General features: G+C 42.9%; 14 protein-coding genes and 2 non-coding genes across 16 annotated transcripts; 9 read left to right on the forward strand and 7 right to left on the reverse strand. All coding sequences in view use genetic code 6, as the record gives it.

Moving 5' to 3' along the window:
• Nucleotides 1-1,208: 1,208 nt before the first annotated feature.
• On the forward strand, nt 1,209-2,555 carry SS50377_21519 (Hexose transporter; the record flags this gene model as incomplete). Its single annotated transcript, XM_067905438.1, has 1 exon — nt 1,209-2,555. One exon carries the CDS (start codon nt 1,209-1,211, stop codon nt 2,553-2,555), a length of 1,347 nt encoding a protein of 448 aa, XP_067766755.1.
• Nucleotides 2,556-3,017: 462 nt separating this feature from the next.
• On the reverse strand, nt 3,018-3,773 carry SS50377_21520 (Dual specificity phosphatase; the record flags this gene model as incomplete). Its single annotated transcript, XM_067905439.1, has 1 exon — nt 3,018-3,773. One exon carries the CDS (start codon nt 3,771-3,773, stop codon nt 3,018-3,020), a length of 756 nt encoding a protein of 251 aa, XP_067766756.1.
• Nucleotides 3,774-3,786: 13 nt separating this feature from the next.
• Nucleotides 3,787-3,859, reverse strand: SS50377_t20021. Its single transcript has one exon. It is a non-coding gene; the product is annotated as a tRNA-Ala (tRNA).
• Nucleotides 3,860-4,307: 448 nt separating this feature from the next.
• Nucleotides 4,308-4,820, forward strand: SS50377_21521 (uncharacterized protein; the record flags this gene model as incomplete). The annotated part of the gene is made up of 1 exon (XM_067905440.1): nt 4,308-4,820. The coding sequence occupies one exon, from the start codon at nt 4,308-4,310 to the stop codon at nt 4,818-4,820; it is 513 nt and encodes a 170-aa protein (XP_067766757.1).
• A 411-nt stretch (nt 4,821-5,231) lies between these two features.
• On the forward strand, nt 5,232-5,633 carry SS50377_21522 (uncharacterized protein; the record flags this gene model as incomplete). The annotated part of the gene is made up of 1 exon (XM_067905441.1): nt 5,232-5,633. One exon carries the CDS (start codon nt 5,232-5,234, stop codon nt 5,631-5,633), a length of 402 nt encoding a protein of 133 aa, XP_067766758.1.
• Nucleotides 5,634-7,274: 1,641 nt separating this feature from the next.
• SS50377_t20020 lies at nt 7,275-7,347 on the reverse strand. Its single transcript has one exon. It is a non-coding gene; the product is annotated as a tRNA-Ala (tRNA).
• A 95-nt stretch (nt 7,348-7,442) lies between these two features.
• Nucleotides 7,443-8,132, forward strand: SS50377_21523 (20S proteasome alpha subunit 1; the record flags this gene model as incomplete). Its single annotated transcript, XM_067905442.1, has 1 exon — nt 7,443-8,132. The coding sequence occupies one exon, from the start codon at nt 7,443-7,445 to the stop codon at nt 8,130-8,132; it is 690 nt and encodes a 229-aa protein (XP_067766759.1).
• A 558-nt stretch (nt 8,133-8,690) lies between these two features.
• SS50377_21524 (Transmembrane domain-containing protein) lies at nt 8,691-10,316 on the forward strand (the record flags this gene model as incomplete). Its single annotated transcript, XM_067905443.1, has 1 exon — nt 8,691-10,316. The coding sequence occupies one exon, from the start codon at nt 8,691-8,693 to the stop codon at nt 10,314-10,316; it is 1,626 nt and encodes a 541-aa protein (XP_067766760.1).
• Nucleotides 10,317-10,840: 524 nt separating this feature from the next.
• SS50377_21525 (putative 60S acidic ribosomal protein P2) lies at nt 10,841-11,179 on the forward strand (the record flags this gene model as incomplete). The annotated part of the gene is made up of 1 exon (XM_067905444.1): nt 10,841-11,179. One exon carries the CDS (start codon nt 10,841-10,843, stop codon nt 11,177-11,179), a length of 339 nt encoding a protein of 112 aa, XP_067766761.1.
• Nucleotides 11,180-12,192: 1,013 nt separating this feature from the next.
• Nucleotides 12,193-12,474, forward strand: SS50377_21526 (uncharacterized protein; the record flags this gene model as incomplete). The annotated part of the gene is made up of 1 exon (XM_067905445.1): nt 12,193-12,474. The coding sequence occupies one exon, from the start codon at nt 12,193-12,195 to the stop codon at nt 12,472-12,474; it is 282 nt and encodes a 93-aa protein (XP_067766762.1).
• SS50377_21527 (uncharacterized protein) lies at nt 12,458-13,225 on the reverse strand (the record flags this gene model as incomplete). Its single annotated transcript, XM_067905446.1, has 1 exon — nt 12,458-13,225. One exon carries the CDS (start codon nt 13,223-13,225, stop codon nt 12,458-12,460), a length of 768 nt encoding a protein of 255 aa, XP_067766763.1.
• A 135-nt stretch (nt 13,226-13,360) lies between these two features.
• On the reverse strand, nt 13,361-13,855 carry SS50377_21528 (uncharacterized protein; the record flags this gene model as incomplete). The annotated part of the gene is made up of 1 exon (XM_067905447.1): nt 13,361-13,855. The coding sequence occupies one exon, from the start codon at nt 13,853-13,855 to the stop codon at nt 13,361-13,363; it is 495 nt and encodes a 164-aa protein (XP_067766764.1).
• Nucleotides 13,856-13,899: 44 nt separating this feature from the next.
• SS50377_21529 (CLN3 protein) lies at nt 13,900-15,120 on the reverse strand (the record flags this gene model as incomplete). Its single annotated transcript, XM_067905448.1, has 1 exon — nt 13,900-15,120. One exon carries the CDS (start codon nt 15,118-15,120, stop codon nt 13,900-13,902), a length of 1,221 nt encoding a protein of 406 aa, XP_067766765.1.
• A 1,171-nt stretch (nt 15,121-16,291) lies between these two features.
• Nucleotides 16,292-17,917, reverse strand: SS50377_21530 (Transmembrane domain-containing protein; the record flags this gene model as incomplete). Its single annotated transcript, XM_067905449.1, has 1 exon — nt 16,292-17,917. The coding sequence occupies one exon, from the start codon at nt 17,915-17,917 to the stop codon at nt 16,292-16,294; it is 1,626 nt and encodes a 541-aa protein (XP_067766766.1).
• A 763-nt stretch (nt 17,918-18,680) lies between these two features.
• On the forward strand, nt 18,681-19,901 carry SS50377_21531 (CLN3 protein; the record flags this gene model as incomplete). The annotated part of the gene is made up of 1 exon (XM_067905450.1): nt 18,681-19,901. One exon carries the CDS (start codon nt 18,681-18,683, stop codon nt 19,899-19,901), a length of 1,221 nt encoding a protein of 406 aa, XP_067766767.1.
• Nucleotides 19,902-19,945: 44 nt separating this feature from the next.
• Nucleotides 19,946-20,440, forward strand: SS50377_21532 (uncharacterized protein; the record flags this gene model as incomplete). Its single annotated transcript, XM_067905451.1, has 1 exon — nt 19,946-20,440. The coding sequence occupies one exon, from the start codon at nt 19,946-19,948 to the stop codon at nt 20,438-20,440; it is 495 nt and encodes a 164-aa protein (XP_067766768.1).
• Nucleotides 20,441-20,703: the final 263 nt, after the last annotated feature.

Genomic DNA, 20,703 nt, shown 5'->3' on the forward strand with positions numbered 1-20,703 from the left:
ATATTATTATTTAATATATATAATAATCAAAAATATGCGTGGAGTGGAGGATTATAGGCTTGTTTAATGAGAGTTGTGGATAGGGGGTGAGAATAAGAAGATCTGGATATAATTTGGATTGGGGCGAAATTAGAGCGAAGAAATGGAGTAAATTACTAGATATGATTGAATATTTTTATGTTAAAATAGTTTAATTTTAGATGAAAATTAGGTTTTTCATTTATAAAAATAAGAGAGAACGGTCATAGATGGGATATTTGGGGATTTTAATATAAAGCGATTCGAGGAATATAATAAAGTTTGGATATGTTATATAAAGAATGTATGCTTTCTACAAAATTTATTAATATTCTTATACAAATTGCAATTAATAAAAATATGAGTTGAATTTAAAGTATTAAAGAAACTATTCGATTTATTAGAGGCAGATTATCTGTATATACTATTGATTTCAAATTATATTCAAATATTATGCTTATAAATAGGATTAATGTTTGTAATCAGTTTTATGCAAAAAGATAGTCTACTTAAATGATTTAACCAGATTAGGCCTAATGGAAATATATTTGTTAAGTTATTTAAGGTATTTAGTAATTTACGTTGATGATTTACAGATATTCATGTTTAAACCTTAAATTATAATTTATTTGAATTTGAAGCATTAAACGTAAACTTTCCTATCTGACTATTACTTAAGACATAAAAAATAAATATATAATGAATGATTTATAATAAAACAATAGAATTATTAGTTATCATGCTACTTGTTTAAAAACTTTATGCTGTTGTTTCTGTGAAAATTATGAATTCTGCATATGTATTGGTTAACTGTGTTATATTATTTAATAAATAATATATATGTTTTATATTATTTAATATAAGGAACTATACGTATTATTAAAATATTTATACTTATATCTTTTTAAGTTAAATTTAATTATAATTAAATTGAGTTTCACACTACAATAAACTTAATTTATAATAAATGATAAACTAAATATGTCTAAAAAGTACAAGCAACTGATTTAGAAAATATTTTATGATACGCTAAAAAATAATCATTACCTTAATTTATTTTATTAATAACTAATGCATATTGATAATTATTACTAAATATAGATTATTAAATTTGGAATAAATATAATAATAATACTATATGTGTATTAAGCGATGTGTCATGCGTAGATAAAAACCTCTTTCCTTTATAAATGGTTTCGTTCGGACTCCTATTTGCAATTTAGTCCTTAACAGCCGAGACTCTCGGCTTTACCATTGCAAACTTTTCTTCTGACATCATCAAACTTTACTATATGGCTATTGGTACTTCAGCTAATTTTGCAGCCGCTGATGTTGCAGTTCAAACTTTACTACCCTATCTATCTATCGCCTCCCTTGTAGGCTTCCTCATTGCTTCTCTCACCTTCGCTCCTATTGTAAGCTGGTTAGGCTACAAGAAGACCGGCTTGGTAGGTGCTGCTGGATCTGTCATCTTCAATATTCTGCTTTGCATTCCTTTCAATGTCTACTACTGGCTGGTTATGAGGCTTTTTGCCGGCTTCTTTGTCGTATTATTTTAACAACCCAGCATCATCATCGTGGGTGAGCACGCTGAGGCCAGCAAGAGAGGTATACTCGGTGTTATGTTCCAATTTAACGTCACCCTTGGTATATTGGTTGCTTCCTTAGTCTTACTTGCCATCCGTACTTATCAAGATACCTATAATGCTTGGTGGGTCAACTTTATTGTTACCTTCATATGGCCTCTCATGGGATTTGTCTTGTTATTCTTCGTTCCCGACGTCAAGCCCAGAGAGGAGAAGGAAATCTCCCCCATGCTCCTGTTCAAGGAGAAGAAGTACCTCAAGGTCCTCATCCTCTCTGTCATGCTCGGCCTCAACCAGCAGTGCACCGGTATCAACGCCGTTATCGTCTATTCCACTGAGACCTTCAAGGATACCTTCAAGAATGCAGATGGCACTACCCATTCCCTGTCTTCCGTCTTCGGTTCCATCATTATCAACGGTGTCAACTTTGTGGCTACCCTCGGCGCCCTCGCCTTCATCGAGAAGCTCGGCCGCAAGATCCTTCTCTTCGGCGGTGTCGGTGTCTGTTTCGCTGCACAGGTTGCTCTCATGATCAACTATATCCTCGCAAAACCCAATACTGCCCTTCTCATTACAGCTTCTGTTATATTCATCATTGGATTCGAAGTTGGTCCCGGTCCCATCTTCTTCGTCTTCGCCTCCGAGCTCTTCCCCGTCGAGGCCAAGTCCCTCCTATCCTCAATCCTGCTCAGCTTCAACTACATCCCCAACATCTTTGTCGTCGTTCTCTTCCCAATTCTTACCAACGCTGCCGCATGGTCTCCCTTCGTTACCTATTTGATCGTCATGGGTCTTACAACTGCTGTATTGCTCTTTACCACCCCTGAAACGAAGGGCAAGACCCAGGAGGAAATCCAGATGATCCTTACCGGCTCTGCACCAGCTGCTAGTAGCGAAGCCGAGAAAGGCTCCGAGGTTAGGTTTGGTTCTGGTGTTATGACTGCTGAGTGATGAGTCTACTTATTGTTATTTAAAACTCTTTATAATATTAATTTGTATAAGTAAATATTCCATTAAAACCGAACACTTATTAACTAAAATTGAGTTTAATTAAGGCCATTTTCATGACTTAATAATTTTATGATTATCATCAACAAATAGCTTCTTACTTGTTAAGAGCATACCGAATAAATAAAATGCTGGAAACACCATGTTGTTGAATCATAATATCACAAAAGGTACTATTTTCACTCGTAAAGTTATAAATTTCTTAACACCTAATAGACGCTATAGCATCTATCACTTACCAATACGAACCATTTAGTCATATACTTGATTCGAACCTCATTTTTATTTTGTAATTATATTATATAATAATCATAATTTCTTCCCCTTCCCCTCCCTTTCTTTTCACACTCAATTTTTATTATTATACAATATACCCTATATTTCCGCTCCACAAACAAAAATTTCTCAGATTCCGTCAATGCCGCCCGCATCCAACCCCTCAACTTCCTCTTCGCATTCTCCCCGAAATCGACAGCAGTATCCGTACTGCTCCAGAGTCTGCACCATGAAAACGCTCCGCTGGCGCCGCAAATCCAAAATTATCTGGTCAGTTTCCGCTCCTTTTTGGCTCATTTTCGCTCTGCAGACGATGAAAACGCCAGTCCGGCCCACCCCCGCAGAGCAGTGCACGAGAATTCGCTAATTTGCAGTTTCTCGTAGAATTTAAAGGAACGAAAAATCATTTTCTGGGGTTTTTAGGTCCGGGAACGACGCCAGCGCGTAGTGCGTCACCGGCGCGCCGTCGACGAGCAGTTTCGTCACTGTCAGGTCGTTTTTGACCGTTTTTTCTGTCGTTTCGACGGTCAAGTTTCTGCCGTTCTCGCTAAGCACCGCAGCCGCTGCTGGCAAGTAGGCGTCGCACTTGCCCGCCTCGACCTCGCAGAGCTGCACGATTGACGCGATTTCGCGGTCCCGCACGAGCGCGAAAAAGCGGAAAAACTCGACCGGGAGCGGCGCCTGCGACGCGATTTGGAAGGTCCCGCCCAGCCGGATTTCGTTTGCGTTCATGTAGGGCTCCACCACCGTCGAAAGCGATGGTGTGACGTTGATCTGGCGGTTCCGCGACGCGTTTTCGGCATTCCAGGCGTGCGTCGCGACAGGTGTCGAGGGCAGAACGTCCGCGAACGTGCGGTCCTCTAGCGCGTCGTAACGCTGCTGCATTATTAGAAAAATTTGGACAACCCGGGAATCGAACCCGGGGCCTCGCGCATGCAAAGCGCGCGCTCTACCAACTGAGCTAGCCGCCCTGTAAATAAAAGAAGATTGTGTATAATGATGTTAATTAACTAGTAAAAATTTAAATGTTGCTATGAGAAATTAGGGAGGCTTTGGAATATAATAGTAGGAGCTGGAAATGATAATTTATAGCGAATGTGAACATTAGAACTAAAGTTAAGTAGTTAGTAAGTAGTTGAGCTGATCATACTAGAGAGGCGACAAAAGGTTATTCTTTAAATATTAATTATTTACAAGTTCAATTTTAAATAATATTCAGTTAAAGCATACTCGAGTATAATTGTCTAAGAATAATTAACATAAATTTATATAATAATAGAGTTACTTATTGTGATGTTAAAATAGATATTATCCAATTGATTTATAAGGATATTCTATTACTTATTATAAAAAGGAAATTATTAATTTTAGACTAAAATTATAAATTTATATATAATAATATAAAATACGTAAATAATAATGTAGGTACCCAGACTATCACTGGCCTAGATATTTACCAATCCGTCATCATTTGAAATATCAGAATCGGCCAATAATACACCATTATTTTAGTAAAAAGCATCTGAATTTAATATAGAATAAGATATTGCTGATTAGGAATAGTGGAATATGTAGCGAGAAAAGCATGTAGATTTAATAGTTAAATTGACGTATAACATAATTGAAGATTTATAAGTGTTAAACTAAGTGTAAAGTGCACTACATGTGCATGTTATACATTATTAAAAACTTAACAGTGTTATAAAAAAATCAGAGGTTATTAAAATACTATTGGAATCAGGATTAGTAGTGGATTATATAGTTAATCTCATACGTAAAATAACTTAATAAGTGGGAACTTTAACTGCATTTTCACGAAAAAGTCTTAATTAGTAGGGAGAGCGGTTATTAAAATAGATCATAGATACTGTTGATTTGTTTATGGACGAAGCTATTTATTTTTTGAAGTATTCTGTGAGAAAAGGTGAATGATAGAGTGATTTTAAACAGAATTATTTCTAATCTTAATTCGAAATTTGTGGTTTACATAAATTGTGTATGTTAAGAGATGCACTTAATTCATATTGTACTATTATATCGCATACATGATTTTATTGTAGAGATCGGATCTGACGAAATCCCGCGATAATTCTAATCGCCTGGGTTTACAAACTATAAAATGAATATTAACAACATTCAATAATATTAAATTATATTTTATTCTATTATCTAACTGTATGCCAAATATTATATAGTTATATTTATAAGTATAAGTATCTGCTCTACAAAATATTTTTCTGGCATATCTAAATTGGTAAAATATTGATAATAGTATTCAGGACGAATATAATTATACATAAATACTTATATTATCACATATTCATTTTCGTTACTTCTATTAAAATGATCCAACAACCAGCATACAATTTCAATGTATTCAGCCATCCTAGTTTTACAGGAGAACAATGTTTAGAACATTAATAGGGCCGAGTTTGTAAAACCTGGTCCCTAGAAGAGGACGATATTATTCTTAATCTTGCGAAAACTACAAGTTCTTGGTAGATTATTGCTTAATAAATGAGATAAATATTTGGAAAGGTATATTCAAGTCCTTAGATATCCTAACATTATCGGAGAGTTCTTTGTAAAGGTAGTACAGTATGGTCTGATTCAGAGTTAGATAAGCTAGGAGAACTTGTAAAAGTCATGCCAGGTTGCTGGGCTGAAATAGGCAGACAGTTGGGAAAAGCAGATGCTCAAGTAAAACAGAAGGCTAAATCATTAATGTGTTTTATGTATAAGTGATATTTTTATGATTATCTTAAAATAATACGAAAGGTAAGGGTAATTTTTGACAGCAATGGATGATAATAGACTAATTATTACTAGTTTCCTTGTCATTGTAATATTAAATTTGCATTATTATTTCATACATAATTATACCCAACAATAAGAGTAGTAGATGAACGAATAATAAGGTATTTTTAAAACATTGGTACACTTAAAGTTATTCACGTGACTAAATGCCTCTTAGAACTAGTTTTTATTTGATAAGGTACAATTTTTATAGTTTATTAAAGCTTCATTCTTATTTAACATATTATTACTCATACATATTATAGTATAGAAAGTTCGGAACATTTCAATATAATTTATTAGATTGTAATTTCTATCATAGTAAAGTAATATTAATTATTTGAAAATATACTTATAATTAAAATAGATAATAATTTTTCCGCTTTTTAATTTATAATAATTTATAATATATGAATAATTTATAAGTTTATTAAAAATCAATAATTGTGATTACTCACATATTTAACTATATATCAAAACTAAACAAATATCAAAAGAATAATCTTTGATCATGTATGAAAGATACATTATTATTACTGCTGCTACTGCTTTACAGGTAAACGTTTACCCTTACTATCAAAATGAATAGATATAATTTTTAGTATTACTAAATGAGAAATAGAACTAATCCATCTTCCAAAGCTATAATACTAAAGCAATTCATGATGAAGGGTAATGAAAATAAGTTCAACAATACTTAATAATTAAAATTTAGTGATTATCCTGGAAGATGTTGCAATATTGACATAATTTTTTACTAAGCTATTGTTAGGTTAGAATATGATACTTAATGAAAAGTAAAATTTGTACATATATACCAAGTAACTCCATGATGGATTCTACACTAATTTTTGATAGAATCAATTTATTAAATCATAATACAAAGATAGGATTCACTGTTAGTTGAACATAAGACAATAGATATGCCATAATGCTGTTAAAAATCTATTTTATATTAATACATATTTTATCGTACTAATAAGTTCTAAATTATACAAGTGAAAGAACAGCCGCCAAGTAATATTTTCCACTTATCTTAGTATGATAATTTTTAATATAAATGATATATTATTTTCAGTATATCATATGATAATCTTTATAATTTTTTAATTTGGGCCTGTACTTAATAAAATGTTTAGTAATAAGTTAAGTATAGTAAAATTGAGATTAAAGTTTAATGATAAAGTCTATTATTAGAAGTAATGAATATAATTTTGTTTTGTAGACAAAAGATCATAAGTAGTTTAAAAATATATGATAAATTTACAGTGATATAGCAAAATTAAAGTATATCTATATTTTTAGTATCAAATAATTCAAATAATGATATTGGTATGTTCTAGGTATATGGAAATTAGAACTATAATCTTTTTAATGAATTTATGGTTTAAAAGCAACTTCATAAATACTTTCTATGAATTTACACTTTAATGGAAAATTACGACTACAAATATATGATGTAAGTAATTTTTAAGCAGTGGCTTTATAGTCTATATAACTCCGTCGCAGCTACTTAATTTCTCCTATTTTTAGAAAAAGTTATAATATTATTATATGATTAATCCCTCTTAACTATTTATTATTAAAATTTGGACTAACGGGGGATTGAACCCCGGGCCTCATCCATGCTAGGGATGCGCTCTACCAACTGAGCTACCAGCCCTAATGTACATTATAATTTTATCATGTCACATATACTTCTATTTATATCTATTATTATACTGTATTTAATCATTTACTCCCAACTCCTCTATTTAAATGAACGCAGGTTTCGACCAAAACCTGACTGTCTTCTCCCCCGAAGGTAAGCTATACCAGATCGAATACGCTTAAAATGCTGTTTCTTCGTCCCCGCTTTCGTCGCTGGCACTCCGTTCCCCAGCTCAGCTCACATTCTTTGCCCAGTTGCCTACTTTTGATCTGCTCCAAAATGCAAGAAACACCACTTCTTTCTGGCCCGTAACGAGGCAGATTTCAGTCCTCGCTTGCGGTAGGGCTTCTGACTCCAGGGCCCTCGTCCAGAGGGTCCGCTCAGAGTGCGCGGAGTTCAAGAAAAAATTTGGAACTGATCCAAGCGTTTAGGAAATATCGGAGCGCGTCGCCGATGTGACCCAGCTCTATTCGCAGGAGGCTTGGTTGAGGCCCTACGGATGCGTGCTGTTTTTCGGCTGTTCCGTGACTTTGAAAATATTTAGAGTTGACGCTAGTGGAGCATGTGTTTGCGTTAACTGTGGTGCAGCTGGGGTCAAGGGCGGTGAGTTTTTGGAATATTTTTGCTCGTAGCAGCAAGGAGATGATGGCGTTAAATTTGGGCTCGGAATGTACCAAAAATACGTTAATGCAGGGCTTATTGGTGATGATTTGGAGGTTTGGGTCGGAAAAGATGGCGAGTGGAAGAAAATCAGAGTTGAAGAAGTAGATGATATGTTAGAAAGCAATAAGGTGTGATCCAGAAAATTTCATTTAAAGCGAAAAGACTAGTTAAAGGGTATTACACAGTAATAGTCAGAATACTTTAGTGCCTGACAAAATATTTTACTAATTTTAAAGAATATAAGCCACGTAAAATCAGCCAAAATGTAATTTATTTTGTAAAGTTATTTAATAATATGATATGGAGTTTATTATCGCGAAGAATTAGTAACGAGTAGTAATAGTTTTTAATAATAAAATCTATAGACTTTATTTCAAGAACTTAGCTTATCGGATATAAATTTAATATTTAGTCATTCTAGTCTTAAAAAATAATTATTTATCTCTACCTATAATTCTAATTAAATCTCTTATGATGTATAATGTGAAGTTTATAATAATATTTTACTAATTAACTTGCTTTGAGTCAATCCAGGGCTAGCTAGCTTTTACACAAAAATCCATAGATCAGAATCACTATAAGTAACTTGACAATACATACGCCTGCCTCACTGCTGCGCGGCTGTCCGTAGTTTATTTCCCATTTTGATTAGTGCCCAAATCATATATATACACTGGTATCAGAAAAGGAAAATGCCCTCGTCGCGGTCCTCAGTAGCCAATACCGGGTACTCCTTCCAGGCGGGCGTAGAGGCCTTGCACATCCCCTTGAAGAACCTCCTGCTCAGCTTCCAGCCGCAGCACCTGCTGTACCACATCCTCCTCCCGCTGTCGGAGCTGGTGCAGCTCTACCTCACTCTGGCGGCGTTCGGGGTACAACGCACCACGGAGCTAGTCTCCCTACACCTACTCTTGAAGGCCGTCCTGCAGCAGACCAGCGAGGCGTTCTCCACGGCCAACTTCCGGTTCCTGGTCCAGTTCTTCGCCGAGGCGCGGATAGAAACGGCCAAGATCCACTACATCTACACCCTGCTCGCGAAGTTAGTCGTGCTGGTCATCCTGTCCATCGTGCTCCTCGTGGTGCGCCTCCCGTTCCTCTCGCCCGAGATTCTGGCCGTCCGGCCCCTGTTTGTCGTCACGTCTCTGTTCGGGGAGATGACGATCGCGGACGTGCTCCAGATCAGCATCTACATGGGGAAGAGCCTCCAGTTCTACGTCCTCCAGCTGGGCGTGCAGATCGCGAAGATTCTCCTCATCCTGCTGGCCTACCTCTTTAGCGTGGTGAGCGGGAGAAGGCTGGAGCTCTCCGCCTACATTTTCATCCAGGCGCTTCCGGGCGTGGCCGTGCACGGGCTGCTCCTGATCGGCCTGTTTACCAAGAGCTCGGTGCTGCGCCTCCACCTCTCGCTGCTGCAGCCGTTCCGCATCAAACTGGTCCTCGTTATCCTGCTGAAAGTCGCAACTGATCTCTTCTCGAACTTCGACGTCTCCTTCTTCACCTTCGTGATGTACCTGTACCCAGCCCTCAAGGGCACCTTAGCAGCAGGGAACTTCCAGCTGTCGGCCCTAAGCGGCATCGCACTCGCCAACCTGGTGCATGCGGTCTCCGGCTCCCTGGGCGAGATCGCCTTCCAGTACCTGATCAGCCAGCCCGACAAGGCCCGGGACTATTTCAGAATCGTAGCCCCGGCCAACACGGTGTTCATTCTCGTCATCGCCTTCGGCCTGTACCTGCTGGCCCCCGCGTTCGCGAACTTCATCTTCAGCTTCGCGGACGAGGCGCTGGTGGAGCTGAACTCGAACACCAAGTGGACCGCCAAGGCCGGCGTGGTGGTTTTCGCAGCAGGTCTGCACGGACCGTACCGCATTGCCATGGGAGCCATGCAGGGCATGAGAATGTACAACCTGCACATGGTCCTCAGTGTCATCACCTTCGTTGCCGACCTCGGGCTGGGCATTGCGCTCGCCTTCTCAGCTCCGGGGGCGAACCCCATGGAGGTCCTCACGCAGACTGGGCTGCTAAAGCTGGTTAACGGAGGCATTTTCGTGGCGATAGTGGTTCTCAGGGCCGCCAGGAGGGTAAGCACGCCGCCCACGGAACTATTGCAGACGACCGAGCTGGAGCAGCAGGAGCCCGCGACCGAGATCGAAGTGGAACTGGAGTTCAAGAACGCCCCGTCCACGGGACGCCAGATCCAGCCGAGCCCCAGCGACCTGCGTTCGGAGCTGTTCGTGTCCAACGTGTTCAACCACATGGGCGCGAAGAAGGAGGACAGCTCCCTTGCGGGTTCCTTCAAGGACGGCACGACGGCAGAGTGAGTGTGAGTTGGCTTCGTGCGCGGGAGGGTGTATGCCCTAGCTGGCGGTACCGCTCCCGGACAGCAGAGGAATCGGATGCTGAGATGCGCGCACGTGGCGTGACGCTGCATGCTGGCCGGCGGTTAAAAGGCGGCAGCATCGGTGTAGGGGTGCCGCATCTCGCTCCAGCAACTGCCGGGGCACACGAATAAAGAGCGCGGACAAGATACTGCTGCGGAAGCTGCGAGCACCCCGGGGTAGGGCTATAACCCGCGGGAGTCGTATTCTGGTGTTAGTTCAATAATATATATGAGAAATCAATCAAATATTTTATACTCAATGAAGCTTTAATTACTTTTACCTTGTTTTTAAAATATAATTTTATTAAATAAATTCTTTTGACATTTTCTCTATTATATAAATATAATATATTTATATTAGTAATTGTAGCTATTTCTAGCAAAGATTATTAATAATATTCTATATAATATTTCTAATATTTTAATTTTTAAAATTCTATTTTAAAAACCACTCCCTTGCTCAAGATGAAGAACTTAGCTGCTTATTTACTCTGCACTCTCGCTGGCAAGGACGCTCCTACTGCTGCTGATGTATCTGCAATCCTCAAGTCTGTTGAGATTGAAGCCGTTGAAGCTGATATCAAGAACGTTATCGCCTCCATCGCTGCTAAGGAATGCCCTCTCAGTGAGATTATGGAAGCCGGTAAGAAGCGCATGGCCGCTTTACCTTCTGGTGCTGCTGCTCCCGCCGCTGCCGCCGGTGCCGCTTCTTCTGCTGAGGAGAAAAAGGAAAAGACTGAAGAAGAAGAAATGGTTGGTGGTTTCTGCATGGATGACTCCAGTTCTGAAGATGAATCTGACTGATTAATAAGTATATAAACATTCTAGACGTATTTCTACCTATCTTATGTTGCACTTTACTTTTTACTAGTTTTAATTTAATTTCATTCAATAGAACACATAATTTTTTCTATCTTAAATACATAATTAATTTATTTTTATAAATTTAGTGGTTTTTTAACTGACCAAAACATAAAATAGTTTAACGAGAAAATAAAGTGTTTTTTTAGTATACTGCATGGATTGTTCACTAGTATTCTTTGTGAATATAAAATATTAATAATATTATCCTATATTTAATCACTTGTATATATTTTCAGTATATGTAATCAAATAATCATATCTAATAGTAATTCATAAGTATCCATTCAATTGATTAGTAAAAGAATACATATTAATTGATTATTTTCTTATGTCGATAATAGTAATACTTATTTATACTAAATATTAAAATTTTATACTTGAATAATAGTGCTGTAAATATGTTAGTTATTGGTAGAATTATAAGTTTTTAATATTATTATATTTAAAAAAACTGTAATACTAAAAGGTTTTAACATAGTATTTAGGGTTATTTAAATAAAAATATATAATGATAAATAATATCAATATCAAAATAAGTTTGCTTTAAAAGTATAGTTTTTGTTTTAATTTAATAACACCTCATATTGCATTGATAACACTAGCCTTTAAAAATAATTGAATATAAATTTTTAGCTAAATATGCATTTATACTAATGGAAAGATTTAATAATATATGTTTATTAAAATACTTCTATTTATTGTATTTTAAGTTCAATGTAATATCTAGATAAATTAATAATAAATATACTTACATATATAAGTATACAGTTTCAAATTTCCAGTATTATTTATAGAATTTGCCTTACTAAAATCAAACTACAAACGAACAGTCTTTTTTACACATTTTAAGATTATATTAAATTTATTCAATTATTATGAATTAAAAACGGCTTAAAATTAACCGAAATAGATATGTTAATGCTCACAAAAATATAAATAGCAATCTCCTTAAAATGCGGAACCACAAATGGGAGGCCAGCGAGAAGGCGACGCTCATGTACGCGGTGCAGGCCCACGGGCTGCAGTGGCGGGACATCCAGGGCACGTACTTCCCGGCGCTGTCGCAGGCGCAGGTGAAGTTCAAGTACTACTACCTGAAGCGGCAGCAGGACAACAAGCCCAACCGCTGCGACGACATGCGCGGCTTCGTGGTGGACGGTGCCGCAGAGAAGCGGCAGCCCTGCAGGAAGGGGGCGCTGCTGAGCGAGCTGCTCCGGATCATGGGCGCCGAGTGAGAGGAGTTGGGTTGGCACGAGCGGCGAAGGGCTGCACTCGCCGTAGATTCCTCGGAGTGCCTCCCGAGGAGCCGGCTGGCCACAGCACCTCTGGCGCCAGCCTGCGCAGAGGGGCACCCGGCTCTGCAGGAGGCTCCACCGCCGTGGGCTCTGCGCCTTTCCGGCAGCGAGCGCCCGAGTATGGCCGCTGGCCAGGGGCGTATATCTCGGAAAGGGGAAGTTGCAGAGGCAAGCTCTCCCGCCCCGGCTAGGTTCTGCGCGGAACGGCGCCGCAGCCGGCCCGCTAGCACCGGACTGCAGCGGTGCAGTCCGCTGCACCACCTTGCTCTGGTAGACCAGGGGCATTTTCGTGCGAAGATAAGGGGAGTATAGCATTATATTATTCGCATAATCGCAATTGCCTGAAGATGGAGTCGGGTTTTCTAAGAGTGATGGGCTGGTGCCGCCCTGCACTGCCCTGGTAGCGATGCCCATGGCGCCACAGGTACCTATCCTCTAGCCGTCTCTGGGCTGTGCGCACCGCTGCTTCTCGTCCGGCCGGCCTGCCTGCCTGACTTTGCGGCGGCGTGGAGTATGCTGATACTTGCAAGTCGTCACTGACGGCAGTCCCCCGCCCCGCTTGAGGCTGGTGGAAATTTACCCTCCACTCGGTTGGCCATCCTCCCTGGCCCCCACTCGGCCGAGATCCGTCTCCACGCCACGGCTGGAGATCCTGTGCCATATGGCCGCTGCCGGAAGGGTTGTGCTTCATCCGCGGCGAGTGTCCGACCTCCGCTATAAACTTGGAAACATGAGTGGCGCGTACCGGACTCTACCGACGCAGCCTCTGCCGGGACGTGAGTACGGCGTTGGTGGCCGGAGCAGCGGAAGCGGGGTATGACATGCTTCAGTGCCGCCCGCCCGCCGGCAGGAGTTCTTACATAGCGCCCTTCCCCGCAAGCGGCCTGGCTGGGTAGCTCCACACACCGCAGCGAACCGTGCATCTTGGGGCGAGCCAAGCCCTTGCTGGTAAAATGCGGTAGCCACCACCCACAATGGCGTGCATCGGGCCGCCGCGCATGCTCTGATATCGAAATTCCTATCCACATGCAGTCTGGCAGCGCGAGGTATCTACGCCATGGACGACAGCGAGGGCTGCTCGCGCGGCTGGGGCTTCTGGGGCAGGCCCGCTCCTGTGGGTTAGTATTTGTGTTCGCAGCTGCACTATCCGGGCAATTTGGCGCTGCGGCAACGCCCCCCGGAAGCCGGCATGCGGGATCCGGCGGGCGTGGTATACGGGCGCCCAGTACCGCGGCCCTTCGCGAGAAGTGGCGAGTGGCGCGCACCCGCTCCACAGATGCCTCTCCCCTGAATCCCTGCCCTGCTACGGCTGCCTGCCCATGGGTCTTGGCCTGGATGGCGCTAGCGGTCTTGCCCACAAAATATTCACTCGGCCCAGTCCGCCGGGTGCTGCGCCTTGAGCAGGAGCTCCATTCCGATCCCCACTGCGGTCGCGATGCAGATGCCGAAGTTGGTCACCATGCCGGAGAAGCTGAGTGCGAAGCTCCGCTCCCCCTTGAGGGGGTTGCGCTTCTGCATCCACCAAATCGTGTTTGAGTAGCAGAAGCCAGAGCAAATCCCGATGAAAGGGACGAAAATGAGCATCACCCATATGGAGTAGATAAAGCGGTATACCGATTGGAGCGCGAACAGCACAAACAGCCCCCACCCCGAGAGCGAGAACAGCGGGAGGGTCCAGTAGGGCACCGAGAAGAGCGTGGTAGTGGAGCGGGCGATCAGCACGCCCCCTTGCAGGAAGAACGCGGCGAACTTGTAGTAGATCTTCTCGTCCCCGTGGAAGATCATTGTGGGGTTGATTCCGGCCGTTATCGAGTACTGGCAAATGAAAATGAGCAGCAGCGAGAGATATGCCATCCAGTTTCGGGCCACCGTTTGAAGCTTCGATTTTACGGAATGGTCTTCTAGAGCCTCTACCTCAGCAGTGTTATCATCCAGCGCGACCGCAGAGGATATTGATGTATTGTTAGTAACAGCGCCTGATTCAACCTCCTCATTGTCCAGCTGCGCCTTTATGCAGGGTTTGAGAGTAGTCATCCAAAGTGCAAGGTTTAGAACCAATGGTAGGAAAGCAAACGAGTACAGAATTATCTCGAACCTGATATGCAGCACGGAAGTGAGCAACGCATAAAATCCCGATCCCAAAAGACCAACTAGGCCAGTTCCCACACAGTACATGGCCGAGCAGTCAGGTAGGAAGCTACCTGAGTATGCTAGGAAAGGTCCTTCGCCAGATGACTAAATTGAGAAGAATATGACTCCCACTAGGCCCGCCCACGTTCCAAATGTAGTTGATAACCCTGCTAGAATATATCCTATGCTACCGATAATAGACAGTATGGGGGCAATATACTTAATATTTAAATACTAATGTATCATAGGATAGATGCACGAAATGAAGAATGCAGGGAATATATCGCAAAATAATAAGATTCCCTTAGGAAACGATTTTCCTACTAGGTCTAATGCAGCTGAAATACCAACCACATAACCAAAATTATTCATTGTTCCGATTATTATGAAAGCAATTCGCGTTAGAATATGTTCATGGACTACTTTAGGTTTAGCTTCAGTTTTATCCTTATCCATTTGATGGAGTGGGAGAAGTAAAATAGTACATTATATGATGGCTTAGATGTTTAGTTGATTTTTAAATCTATACTTAGTTGTATTATTTTTTTTAATTCCTTATATATTAATGTTTGAATGTGAAATTAATATAAATTAATACAATGAGATAGAAATATTTATAGTAATCGCTAGGATATATGCTAAAAGCTATAATTTATAGACTGTAAAAATCATATTGTATCTTTTCAGTATTTCAAACTTTATACTGGCAGAATCAGTGACAGCAGAAAATCAATTTAAAGATAGTAGCGTACCGCCAATTGGGTATTACTATATCTTGAAATGATCATTTACCAGAAATGCGGGTATATTTTCAAAATCATTAATTATATTACCCTATATATATTTTTGAGACATAATATAATATATAATATAGGATTATTTATTAAAAGAAACTAATTTCAATAACATAAGATGAATGAACGTACCTACTACTCTACATTTGTAGGCATAGACTATATTGAGTTCAGGTATTTGAATAATCCACTAAATTCACCATATAACGCGTTCATAGAACGACTGGCTCCCAGCTCTAACACCAACCTTTTTGGATTTTCATGATTACATTTTATTAAATTTCACAACATCAATTAGGTGTATAAAAATTTTTACACCTCAAGTCGTCGATATCTTATATATAAATTATACAGAATCACTTTTTTCGAAAATATTAAGCAAAGTGTAGTAGTTGTTATTAAAATGGATTTTTAGTATAAATTATGGCTAATAAATCACAATCTAACATTATTTATATTATATTATATAAAAATAGTATCGATATTTTATTTTCAGATGCTTAAAAACTTTATTCGTGAAAAGTATGCAATCATAATTCTTTTCTCTTTATTAACATAATGACTCCAGAAAACGACTCCCTCGGGTTATAGCCCTACCCCGGGGTGCTCGCACCTGCCGCAGCAGTATCTTGTCCGCGCTCTTTATTCGTGTGCCCCGGTAGTTGCTGGAGCGAGATGCGGCACCCCTACACCGATGCTGCCGCCTTTTAACCGCCGGCCAGCATGCAGCGTCACGCCACGTGCGCGCATCTCAGCATCCGATTCCTCTGCTGTCCGGGAGCGGTACCGCCAGCTAGGGCATACACCCTCCCGCGCACGAAGCCAACTCACACTCACTCTGCCGTCGTGCCGTCCTTGAAGGAACCCGCAAGGGAGCTGTCCTCCTTCTTCGCGCCCATGTGGTTGAACACGTTGGACACGAACAGCTCCGAACGCAGGTCGCTGGGGCTCGGCTGGATCTGGCGTCCCGTGGACGGGGCGTTCTTGAACTCCAGTTCCACTTCGATCTCGGTCGCGGGCTCCTGCTGCTCCAGCTCGGTCGTCTGCAATAGTTCCGTGGGCGGCGTGCTTACCCTCCTGGCGGCCCTGAGAACCACTATCGCCACGAAAATGCCTCCGTTAACCAGCTTTAGCAGCCCAGTCTGCGTGAGGACCTCCATGGGGTTCGCCCCCGGAGCTGAGAAGGCGAGCGCAATGCCCAGCCCGAGGTCGGCAACGAAGGTGATGACACTGAGGACCATGTGCAGGTTGTACATTCTCATGCCCTGCATGGCTCCCATGGCAATGCGGTACGGTCCGTGCAGACCTGCTGCGAAAACCACCACGCTGGCCTTCGCAGTCCACTTGGTGTTCGAGTTCAGCTCCACCAGCGCCTCGTCCGCGAAGCTGAAGATGAAGTTCGCGAACGCGGGGGCCAGCAGGTACAGGCCGAAGGCGATGACGAGAATGAACACCGTGTTGGCCGGGGCTACGATTCTGAAATAGTCCCGGGCCTTGTCGGGCTGGCTGATCAGGTACTGGAAGGCGATCTCGCCCAGGGAGCCGGAGACCGCATGCACCAGGTTGGCGAGTGCGATGCCGCTTAGGGCCGACAGCTGGAAGTTCCCTGCGGCTAAGGTGCCCTTGAGGGCTGGGTACAGGTACATCACGAAGGTGAAGAAGGAGACGTCGAAGTTCGAGAAGAGATCAGTTGCGACGTTCAGCAGGATAACGAGGACCAGTTTGATGCGGAACGGCTGCAGCAGCGAGAGGTGGAGGCGCAGCACCGAGCTCTTGGTAAACAGGCCGATCAGGAGCAGCCCGTGCACGGCCACGCCCGGAAGCGCCTGGATGAAAATGTAGGCGGAGAGCTCCAGCCTTCTCCCGCTCACCACGCTAAAGAGGTAGGCCAGCAGGATGAGGAGAATCTTCGCGATCTGCACGCCCAGCTGGAGGACGTAGAACTGGAGGCTCTTCCCCATGTAGATGCTGATCTGGAGCACGTCCGCGATCGTCATCTCCCCGAACAGAGACGTGACGACAAACAGGGGCCGGACGGCCAGAATCTCGGGCGAGAGGAACGGGAGGCGCACCACGAGGAGCACGATGGACAGGATGACCAGCACGACTAACTTCGCGAGCAGGGTGTAGATGTAGTGGATCTTGGCCGTTTCTATCCGCGCCTCGGCGAAGAACTGGACCAGGAACCGGAAGTTGGCCGTGGAGAACGCCTCGCTGGTCTGCTGCAGGACGGCCTTCAAGAGCAGGTGTAGGGCGACTAGCTCCGTGGTGCGTTGTACCCCGAACGCCGCCAGAGTGAGGTAGAGCTGCACCAGCTCCGACAGCGGGAGGAGGATGTGGTACAGCAGGTGCTGCGGCTGGAAGCTGAGCAGGAGGTTCTTCAAGGGGATGTGCAAGGCCTCTACGCCCGCCTGGAAGGAGTACCCGGTATTGGCTACTGAGGACCGCGACGAGGGCATTTTCCTTTTCTGATACCAGTGTATATATATGATTTGGGCACTAATCAAAATGGGAAATAAACTACGGACAGCCGCGTAACAATATGGTAAGGCAGACATCTGAAATCAGTGTGATATTAGGAATATTTATTTATATAGAGTTTGCATTACAGAAATTTATAATACAGATTAGTCAATGATATGTTCTAAAGCTGGGAGCCAGTCGTTCTATGAACGCGTTATATGGTGAATTTAGTGGATTATTCAAATACCTGAACTCAATATAGTCTATGCCTACAAATGTAGAGTAGTAGGTACGTTCATTCATCTTATGTTATTGAAATTAGTTTCTTTTAATAAATAATCCTATATTATATATTATATTATGTCTCAAAAATATATATAGGGTAATATAATTAATGATTTTGAAAATATACCCGCATTTCTGGTAAATGATCATTTCAAGATATAGTAATACCCAATTGGCGGTACGCTACTATCTTTAAATTGATTTTCTGCTGTCACTGATTCTGCCAGTATAAAGTTTGAAATACTGAAAAGATACAATATGATTTTTACAGTCTATAAATTATAGCTTTTAGCATATATCCTAGCGATTACTATAAATATTTCTATCTCATTGTATTAATTTATATTAATTTCACATTCAAACATTAATATATAAGGAATTAAAAAAAATAATACAACTAAGTATAGATTTAAAAATCAACTAAACATCTAAGCCATCATATAATGTACTATTTTACTTCTCCCACTCCATCAAATGGATAAGGATAAAACTGAAGCTAAACCTAAAGTAGTCCATGAACATATTCTAACGCGAATTGCTTTCATAATAATCGGAACAATGAATAATTTTGGTTATGTGGTTGGTATTTCAGCTGCATTAGACCTAGTAGGAAAATCGTTTCCTAAGGGAATCTTATTATTTTGCGATATATTCCCTGCATTCTTCATTTCGTGCATCTATCCTATGATACATTAGTATTTAAATATTAAGTATATTGCCCCCATACTGTCTATTATCGGTAGCATAGGATATATTCTAGCAGGGTTATCAACTACATTTGGAACGTGGGCGGGCCTAGTGGGAGTCATATTCTTCTCAATTTAGTCATCTGGCGAAGGACCTTTCCTAGCATACTCAGGTAGCTTCCTACCTGACTGCTCGGCCATGTACTGTGTGGGAACTGGCCTAGCTGGTCTTTTGGGATCGGGATTTTATGCGTTGCTCACTTCCGTGCTGCATATCAGGTTCGAGATAATTCTGTACTCGTTTGCTTTCCTACCATTGGTTCTAAACCTTGCACTTTGGATGACTACTCTCAAACCCTGCATAAAGGCGCAGCTGGACAATGAGGAGGTTGAATCAGGCGCTGTTACTAACAATACATCAATATCCTCTGCGGTCGCGCTGGATGATAACACTGCTGAGGTAGAGGCTCTAGAAGACCATTCCGTAAAATCGAAGCTTCAAACGGTGGCCCGAAACTGGATGGCATATCTCTCGCTGCTGCTCATTTTCATTTGCCAGTACTCGATAACGGCCGGAATCAACCCCACAATGATCTTCCACGGGGACGAGAAGATCTACTACAAGTTCGCCGCGTTCTTCCTGCAAGGGGGCGTGCTGATCGCCCGCTCCACTACCACGCTCTTCTCGGTGCCCTACTGGACCCTCCCGCTGTTCTCGCTCTCGGGGTGGGGGCTGTTTGTGCTGTTCGCGCTCCAATCGGTATACCGCTTTATCTACTCCATATGGGTGATGCTCATTTTCGTCCCTTTCATCGGGATTTGCTCTGGCTTCTGCTACTCAAACACGATTTGGTGGATGCAGAAGCGCAACCCCCTCAAGGGGGAGCGGAGCTTCGCACTCAGCTTCTCCGGCATGGTGACCAACTTCGGCATCTGCATCGCGACCGCAGTGGGGATCGGAATGGAGCTCCTGCTCAAGGCGCAGCACCCGGCGGACTGGGCTGAGTGAATCTTTTGTGGGCAAGACCGCTAGCGCCATCCAGGCCAAGACCCATGGGCAGGCAGCCGTAGCAGGGCAGGGATTCAGGGGAGAGGCATCTGCGGAGCGGGTGCGCGCTGCTCGCCACTTCTCGCGAAGGGCCGCGGTACTGGGCGCCCGTATACCACGCCCGCCGGATCCCGCATGCCGGCTTCCCGGGGGCGTTGCCGCAGCACCAAATTGCCCGGATACTGCAGCTGCGAACACAAATACTAACCCACAGGAGCGGGCCTGCCCCAGAAGCCCCAGCCGCGCGAGCAGCCCTCGCTGTCGTCCATGGCGTAGATACCTCGCGCTGCCAGACTGCATGTGGATAGGAATTTCGATATCAGAGCATGCGCGGCGGCCCGATGCACGCCATTGTGGGTGGTGGCTACCGCATTTTACCAGCAAGGGCTTGGCTCGCCCCAAGATGCACGGTTCGCTGCGGTGTGTGGAGCTACCCAGCCAGGCCGCTTGCGGGGAAGGGCGCTATGTAAGAACTCCTGCCGGCGGGCGGGCGGCACTGAAGCATGTCATACCCCGCTTCCGCTGCTCCGGCCACCAACGCCGTACTCACGTCCCGGCAGAGGCTGCGTCGGTAGAGTCCGGTACGCGCCACTCATGTTTCCAAGTTTATAGCGGAGGTCGGACACTCGCCGCGGATGAAGCACAACCCTTCCGGCAGCGGCCATATGGCACAGGATCTCCAGCCGTGGCGTGGAGACGGATCTCGGCCGAGTGGGGGCCAGGGAGGATGGCCAACCGAGTGGAGGGTAAATTTCCACCAGCC

The sequence above is a fragment of the Spironucleus salmonicida genome, chromosome 2 (assembly GCF_000497125.1).
Source record: "Spironucleus salmonicida strain ATCC 50377 chromosome 2, whole genome shotgun sequence".
NCBI classification, from domain to species: Eukaryota; Fornicata; order Diplomonadida; family Hexamitidae; genus Spironucleus; species Spironucleus salmonicida.